General features: G+C 34.9%; 1 protein-coding gene across 2 annotated transcripts; it reads right to left on the minus strand.

Annotated features, from left to right (window-relative positions):
• Positions 1–534: 534 nt before the first annotated feature.
• Positions 535–4,219, minus strand: LOC122317128 (uncharacterized protein At4g37920). 2 transcript variants are annotated; one of them, XM_043134060.1, is made up of 6 exons: positions 3,928–4,219; positions 3,348–3,616; positions 2,890–3,055; positions 2,423–2,667; positions 1,226–1,413; positions 535–1,107 (listed from the first exon to the last, which is right to left on the minus strand). In XM_043134060.1, exons 1-6 carry the CDS (start codon positions 4,154–4,156, stop codon positions 891–893), a joined length of 1,314 nt encoding a protein of 437 aa, XP_042989994.1. In that variant the 5' UTR covers positions 4,157–4,219; the 3' UTR covers positions 535–890. The 2 variants fall into 2 exon arrangements, with proteins under 2 accessions (XP_042989994.1, XP_042989993.1); XM_043134059.1 differs by having other exon boundaries at positions 3,339–3,616; positions 3,928–4,218.
• Between the last annotated feature and the right edge of the window lie 5,072 nt (positions 4,220–9,291).

A 9,291-nucleotide genomic window follows, 5' to 3' on the forward strand; every position in this document is an offset into this window, starting at 1 on the left:
ATTTGAATGGAGGAGGGAAATGGAATAAGGAAACTGAACAAAGGTGTTCTTGTGAAACGCACCGTTTCATTTTTGACGTTCCTGCGTGATCCCTGCACTAAGTCTCTTGCATATATCATTTTCCATAAAAATAAGTCCCTTAAAAGTGAATTATTCAATATGCATTAACAAGTTGACGGCTAAGCCAATTGTCTCCCTCTACATTTAGAATACATGCAAACGCAATTCAGGATCTTACCATATGGCACATCAAAGCTTCTCACCCTTGAAGCATGCCTCATGAAACATCCTGTCACTAGTATCAGAAGCATGATCCTGCTGAAGAGCTCAAGATTAAAAACAGGTATGGCAATTATGCTTGTATTATTGAATTTTGTCAATCTACCTGAAAGTACTTCGGATATCGTGAAGGCCAGCCAAACAAAAACTGAATTTTTTGGATGGTCTTCGCATGCAAAATTGAGCTGTCCAAGCATCAAATCAAAGAGTTTTTTTTTTTTCTCATTCTGTTGTGATTTTGGGTAATCTAATTTCTTTAACTAAAAACAAAAAGTCGGGAACTTTGATTTATGATGTTATAGCGTTTCACAATACAGAGTACAAATCCCTTGGTCAAGACAAGAAGAATAACAACCTTTTGACCTCTCCACCACCTCCATCCTTACTCGCCAATAAATATATAACTAGAAAGGAAGCTTGGCTACCCCAGTCCCACAAAATTGGCATTAAAATTTATCTTCTAGCTCTTCCAGGGGAAAGATGTGCTATGCCATTTACTCGTGCAATTCACCGTTGAGAACTTAAGCTTTATCATAAAACTGCAGTTTTATCCATAGTATGAACTTGGCAGCTGATGGTAGTGCTTTTCTACAGATGAAATGAGCAGCACCTCACAACTCATCTGATTTAGCGTCCCCTTCTGTTTTAGAATCTTGAAACATGCTGTGCTCCAAATATTCCTCTTCAATGGTTTCCTTAAGGATGGACAGCCTTTGTACAACCACAGGCTGAGCCATTTGTTTGGCTTCCCTAATGTCGGAATCCTCTGTATTGAGATTGTACGCATCAAGCATGATTTTAATCCATTTGTGCAGCTCCTTGGGAGTCCTGCTCAACAATCATACAAAATCCAAACATGTTAACTGAAACCCAAAAAAAGAAGCCAATTTTCAGAAACTAACTTAAGACTGCTACTGCAATTTAAATAAGCAAGAAGCTTTATTACGTGTATAAAGCATTAGGGTCCTTGGCTTCCTGTCCATCACCCGGAGAGAAAGCTGTTGCCAGTGCTGAGAACCGTTCTTCAGGATCTGTGATGTTCAACAGATGCTTAAGCAGCTTTATTTCTTTTGGTGCAATGCTCCTAAGACTGCTCTTTGTGGCCTTATATAAGCGATGCATTATATCTTTGACCTGAGGTTACATGTCTAAGCTTAAGAATGAATACAAAAAAGAAAAATCTAGAGCAAACAATGGCACACAAAAAACAATGCAATGCAACAATTACGAATCAAAACTTGACTTTAAAGTGTCAGGTTCCATGGGATCTGCATTTTTTTTTTTTTGGATACATTTGGGAGAGAGGGATTTTAAACTCCAGATCTCCATTTTGGAGACTGGGGGTTATGCCTTTGGCCCATGGGATCTACATATTTTCGTGTGAGACTAAACCCTAGTGATCAAAGTCAAGGCATGTGGCATGCTTGATAATTATGCACAACTTATCTGTCACCCAACTGCAAAAGTTGTTTTGTTTTCAAGTGCAACGAAGTCGAAACGTTTCCATTGTGTCTGCATATAAATGGTGAGTAAAACAGATAATTTTGTTCATCCTGAAAGCTATAAAAACTTTAAAATGATTCCGCTCATCGTTTTCAATCGTTTAGATCCATGCTGCATGAACATTTTCAAATGAGAAACCTAATTTTGTTGGAAAATGAAACTGACCAACAAGCTAAGCATAAAGTTCAGCATGTTGTTGCTCACATGCATCAAATGCAATCCTATACAATCTATTAGAGAAAAGGTGATTTTTTTTTTTAAAATTTTTTTTTTCAGAGTATTGATCCATTTGACCAACTGTGCCCATAACAACAGAAACTACTTTATGTACTGGGCTATACCTTCTGTTTTATCAATAAAATTCTCGATTACTCTCACAAGAAGCAGTGAAACCTACTTTAGAACAATCAGAAATGTATCACAACAAGCTCCACAAATGTGTCACATTAGACTTCAAAAATTCAAGAGTATATTTTCGAGATACCGAGCAATCAAAATGATATACTTTAGTTAACCATGCATACAAAAGTCTCATCCACCTTGCTTTGCTTGTGCTTTTTTGGGGGCACATTTTATGACGCGTTAATTAGCTGGAAAAGGAGCAGGGATCATGTCCTCAATAAAAGGTTGGCATCCATACCTCATTTGTCATAGTTGTGGATTCCTTTGCCGAAGCCCAAGCACTATTTATCAACAGAATCAATGAGGAATCAAGGTCCTTTGCTTTGGCAAGGCTTTTAATCTTCTCACATGCCACATCCACTGAAGGAGAGTCAAGGATATCATCAAATTTGGCCTGAGCAACATCTAATGTATCCACATATTCCAGGGTATTATCATAAGCACTGACAGCGGACAAGCATCTAGCCCCCAGTCGTGCCATTGCTGCTCAAGAAAATGCAATAATATTTTTGATTGGCAAAAGAAAATGCAATAACATAAGAGCTTAAAAAAAAGGTCAGGCAAAACTTTCATAAAGACTCTGCAGATTTATTTTAGACCATAATAAATAAGACTTCTGTAAATTATAGCTCATTTGATCCTAATCACTTAAGTTTTCATTTAGGCCACTGATTTCAATAAATTCATCCAAACTTTAAAAGTTACCATCACGATCCTCCAAACTGTCGTAAGTCTCTGACACTAGAGTGAGGTAGCTGAAGAATTCCCCTGTGAAGTCTTTACGCCGCTGTGAAACAATTGCATTAGTGTCCGTTGGACTGTCTTGGATCTCCTTAAGAAGTTCGCTATGTCCTTCCATTTCATCATCAATCTGCAATACTCACTACTGATGAAACAGAACGGGAATAATACCTCAACCCAAAAAAGTATCTATATAGTTAACCCACAGTCTGATTTTTGAGAAAGGAAGCAAAATTAACATAAGCAGAGTCTGTAATCTTAGTATTTCAGTGCCTGGGACCCAAGAAAACAAAAAATGTACTCCAATAAGCATGAAATAACTATTTGGTTAACTTTGAGTAAGTAGCCTTTTTCAGCAACCAAACACAGCACAAGTAAACAAAGCATAAGTATAAAAATATGCATTGCTCGACCTTCTTAACCTTTCGTCCCAGTGATATCAATTTCTGCTTCATAGTAGGATCAGTTTCTGCATCTGCACGAGAACGACACCGATTATAGAAGGTTTCCCTATACTTTTTCCACTCCTCTCTGAACACCAGATACTTCCTCCATTCCTTTGCCTTGGGCTTTTCATTTAAAAAGACTTCAATAATCTTATCACAAAATTGAGTTGTGGTGTAACCCTCTGCAACCGCAACCTCCACTGGCTCTTCCACTTGAGCTGCGGCTATATCACTGAGTTGAACATCTGAAACATAAAATTTTCCGTTCTAAGAGACCCACAAAACGAAGTACAGACAGAACTAAGAAAAACCCATTCCCCTCCGCCCCCAAAAGAAGAGACGCATACTTAAACCTTTCTTTAATTGCTAGAAAACCTTGGGAATCAATCATAAATTTGCATCCATCACTTCTTATGATCAGGAAAGTAACAGGTTTTAGGAGGCAACATTAACAAATAAAGGACAAAATTCATTAGGAAAAAGAAAGATTCTCAGAAATCAAATAATGGTAAGAAAGTGAGGGAAAGAACACCAAAGTGAAGAAAGTGATACTTACTGGCCACGGGGTTGAAATGGGCAGTCCGGGATATGAAGGTATGACTTTTTATTCTTCTTCTTTTATTCCCGGAAATAGGGCTATGTTTGGAGCGTAGGAAGAGAGACGCAGAGGATGCTGGGGGAATTTTAGGAGTTGTAGACGAGAGGAACTCACTGAAAGGGAAGGAACTGATGCTGCTGTGGTTGAAGAAGAAAGAGGGATTGGCTGTGGACGTTGAGAGCTCCATACCCAAGAAGTTACTCGTGAATTGGCGCACAGCTGCTCTGCCTGCAGCGGAAGAAAGCGCATTAGAGCATTCCCTTCTCTATAAAATTTTAATAATTTAATTAAAAATTATATTTTTTAAAACTTTTCTCAAAATTTTATTTATCTTTTTAAAATATGTTACATCTCATTCTTTATTCTTATATCTATTTTATTAGAATAATATTTTTCTATTCTTTTTTTTATTATTTTTTCTCACTTCCATTTATAATCTTAACTGCTAATTTTTTTATTTTATTATCTTATTTTCAAATATCACATTCTATTAAATACTTATACGATTTTGACTACTAGATAAAATATTATTTTTTAAACCAAAATCCATATTATAAAAATAGTAATTTTTTTAATATATGCATTTTCTTATATGATGGTATTTTTTAATATCTACTCTTTATTAATTTCTCTAATGGTAATACCTATCAACGTATTGATAATAAAAATTTTTATCATTTATTCAATGGTAACATTTTTTGTCATTTTTCTATCTGTAAGATTTTAAAGACTTTATCCAATGGTAACATTTTGAACTCCTACCTCCAACAGTAACATTCTTTATCTTTTCTTCAAAAGTAACTTTTTTTGTTTTCTTTCAAACGATAATATTTTTTGTCTTATATATAACGGTAACTTTTTCCTCTATAAATACACATTCTTCTTGTATTCACATTCTCATAATCTCAAGTCTCATTTGATCTAAAGAAACGAAATTCAACAGTCCCCCTGATCTCTCACTCTTTTCATCAAATGGCTCGTACATTTTTTCGCAAATTGCTCACGTACTTATCTTTTGAAAATGAGTTGAATGTTGTTCTTAATGACGAAGTCAATAGACAGTCATTGAGGCATTGTGACAATCGCCAATGCCGTAAGTTTATTCGGCATGATCATATTTAAGAGCATGAGCGCCTATTTTGCGATTATTTTGCAGAAAATCCAATATATCCCTTGGATTTAATTTGAATGAGATTTTGGATAAGCCGCCCCCTATTTCTTTGTATTTTAAATGAGGTAGTCTTATGAGCTGTACTTCGTCTAGAAAAGAGATAATGTCGAAAGACTATGTTTATCTTCTATGCAAAAGATAACCACAATACTTAGAATGCTAGCATATGAGATTACTGGAGATTTTATGAATGAATATATAGGTATTGGTGAAAGCACCGCAATAGAGAGCCTCAAAAAATTCGTGAAGACAATAGTAAGTATTTTTTCAGATGAATATTTACGATCTCCAAATATCAATAATATTGCTCAATTTCTTGTGGTTGTGAACAACGAGAATTCCCAAGAATGCTAGAAAGCATTGACTGCATACATTAAAAGTGAAAAAATTATCCCCCTGCCTGGAAAAGTATGTACTCTGGCCACATTCGTGAACCAACTATTATTTTAGAAGCAGTTGTTTTATATGATCTCTAGATATGACATGCATTTTTTGGTATGCCCAGTTCACATAACGACATTAGTGTGCTACAAAGATTTCTTATTTTCATGAAACTTGCCCAAGGGTGTACTCTTCTAGTCAATTACATAATTAATGGCAACGACTATATTATGAGATATTACCTTGCGGATGGTATTTATCCCAAGTGGTCAATTTTTGTAAAGATGATTCCATCACCACAGGGGAATAAGAAGAAAAATTTTGCCGCAATCTGTAATAGTTTCTCAAATTGTAATGGCCAATTTCTTCGTTTCAAAATATCAATTTATACAATCCAAAAAAAAAAAAAAATTGTCTTAGTATCAATAATATTGTCTTCTATTATTGTCTAAAACAAAAAATAAAGAAATAAACTTTTTATAGAAAAACCTAATCAATCCAAATCTGCTTCAGCATTGCGTCTTGCCATGATTTCCCTTTGCAGTTCCTGGAAATTTAACCGCTGCAGTCTTGACATGGCACTCACATCCATCATCATAATGCACTAATCTGTTTCTTTTTTAGCAAGCTCTAGTTTTTCCGCCTCCAACCTTAGTCTTTCGTCCTCTTGATAGATTTTATTTACCTCTTTTTCCTTGTCAGATTCCATCTTCTTGGCCTTGAAGCGAAAAAAATCTTTCTCCTAAGCATGTGACTTCTCCAGAAGCGTATATTTTAGCTTGTTGAGTACAACAATCTGCTTTGTTGGCCTGCCTTGAGTATTTTGTTTTCCTTTATTAGCTTTTCTACCCATTGGTCGGTCCAATTCGATATCATCATTATCCAGAATATTATCTGCCTTGAGATAAAAAACTGAATCTACTGTAGTGCCCGAACATTGAGTCGGGGTCGGGGGCGGGGACGGGGACATCGTCTTCATTCGCTTTGGATTCTCTTTTGTGGAATACCAAATCCAATTAGATTGGTCCTTCAATAGGTACCAACAATGCTCAAACTGGAAAGAACATTTCTCTAGCGATTGGTATATGATCTTGACCTTGTCAATCTTGCATATAAACAAAAAGTTTTATGTTAAACCAAGACACCAAAAAATTAATTATTGTGTAAAAAAAGTAAAAGTATTGATATTCTACCTTATCTTGTTTGATCATACCACTTTGATTCAACACTTCAACCTGGGTTAGTTTGGCACAAAAATTATTTGTTGCCTTTTGAATGGCCGACCATCGATGTACTAAAAACTTTATGATCCGGTCATTTGTGATTTCTTTAAATTGCTGAACGTATTCAAAAAAAATTCTCAAAGTTGGGAGTGTTTTTGGTCTATTCCTTGGACGACATCAAAGTTACAATTAAGCCATGCGGAGACAAGTAACTTATCTTCTTTGGAGGTGAAGTTTACACCCCTAGCTGATTTCCTAACGCTGATAGGATCGTTATGGGATAAGGGTGAAGAGTCATCAACATTCACAGGAAAGTTTCCACTTCGACCACATAAGTGGAGTCTAGTTGAGGATCTTGACTTAGGAGGTTGGTGAAAAACATATGTCCAAGGTATTGTGAATTTATCTCTAAAAAAGAATAAATGTTAGAGACGTAACTGTGACGCCCCCAAATTCCGTTTGGGATCAGACAGACATTTGAAGCGTCGAGATATGCAACACAAGGTTACCTGCCCCCGTTCATGACATATAATATGCAATATTCATAACATGCATCTAACAATATGCAATATTCGCAGCGAATAAATTTTTTTCTTTAGCAATACTATGCACCAATTTGAAAATATCCCAAATGCTTAAAACATACTTCATACATAAAAAATCTATTGAACAACTAGGATCACAACACTAATCCAAAATGGTTATGATTCAAAAAGTACTGGAGATGCAACTCAATCGTACAAGTAGTAATTTACGTTAATTACTATATTAACATTTATGTTGCACCGTCGCTTAGTCAATTGTGTCTAGTTGATTAGCTCCTGATTCTCTTTCAGGTCCTGTAACAAGATCTACCATTCGGGGGGAATGGTAGTTGAGACTACCAAAGTGAGATTTGATTACAAATCTCATTAAGTTAACAAAAAACTTCCACACAAGCTAATAATACATGGATGACAGTAAAAGCATAAATGCATAATCAAATTCATAAGTAATTAAAGCATAACTTGGCGTACAACATAGCATAATTGACATAACTTAAATTGAAACATAAACTGAACTTGACTTGACATGAACTTGATCTGAAACTTGACTTAGCATGAACTTGCTTTGAAACTTGAATTAACATGAAAAATACATACTCCACAGTTGTTGTGGCTCGATGTATTCTACATGTAAATACATACTCCACAGTTGTTGTGGCCCCATGTATTCTACACAAACTTGACTTAACATGAAAAATACATACTCCATAGTTGTTGTGGCCCCATGTATTCTACGTGTAAATACATACTCCACAGTTGTTGTGACCCCATGTATTCTACGAAAACTTATTCTTTAACTGCTTAAATACATACTCCACAGTTGTTGTGGCCCTATGTATTTTACGTGTCACAATTGCTGTGTCTTACGTAGTGTATGCGTCACAATTGATGTGACCCCATACATAAGTAATCAAGATGAAACGTGACTGGAATACGAAATGACTGAAGCCCTGACGTAACATAACGTGACTTGAACATAACTTGAAATGCATGACCAACTTGATATAGAAACATTTTGTAACATGGCATAACATATAATAGACAACATATTTAACATGACATACTTGCAACAGTGAATATTACATGATTTGACATACATGTAATAGATGGCATACTTAGCATGACGTACTTGTAAGGTACAGTAATATATGACAGAATATATTATGTAACAGATAAAAATTAATGACAGAATAAATTCTGTATAATAGACAATTACGTGATAACTTGACATGGCATGACATATATGATAACACACATACATACACTGTAGTTCCTTTACTCAGCACACATACACAGTAGACTGCTAGTAAGTTAAAAGCTAACTTACCTCGAACTTCGCGTTTCTTATAAAACTTCAAGTGCGATCACGAGGAACTGTAATTAGTGATTCGAAAAGTTAGAACTAAATCACTAATAATTTGAAATATGGAAAATACTAACTTAAAGAGTAAAATTTTCATTTTACTCTTTACATATGGGAAAATGATCGTTTTACCCATAACTTAAGGATTTTGCATACTAACTCCAAAAGTTTTCAAAATTTACATTCCTCATGTAAATTTTGTCCTAAACTTAAATATCAACTCAGAAAAATTTAAAACAAAACACAACTATGAAGAAGACACTATGGCCGAAACATCCATAGGTCATTTCCCTTGATTTTTGTTGCAATTCGTTCCAACTTCAAAACTCATGTTTAAACCAAAATTTTGCAACAAACATCTTCCAATCCTAAGTTCAAAACCATACTTAAAACATCCATTTAGAAAAAGCTAATAATTAACACCAAACTTTTTTGTAAAAAGATCCAAGCACTTGAATCACAAATTTTGACCTTAAATCAAAACATCTCCAAGAATTTCAAAAATCAAATCTTACTTCTAACATATTCATAATATCATCCTAACATCAACCATGCTTTAAATCATCAATCTAAAGTCACCAAAATCACAAAATAACATTTGGAGTTTTTGGTTTTACAGTTAGTCCAAAAACATAAACT

Source organism: Carya illinoinensis, chromosome 7 (assembly GCF_018687715.1).
Source record: "Carya illinoinensis cultivar Pawnee chromosome 7, C.illinoinensisPawnee_v1, whole genome shotgun sequence".
Classification (NCBI taxonomy): Eukaryota; Viridiplantae; Streptophyta; class Magnoliopsida; order Fagales; family Juglandaceae; genus Carya; species Carya illinoinensis.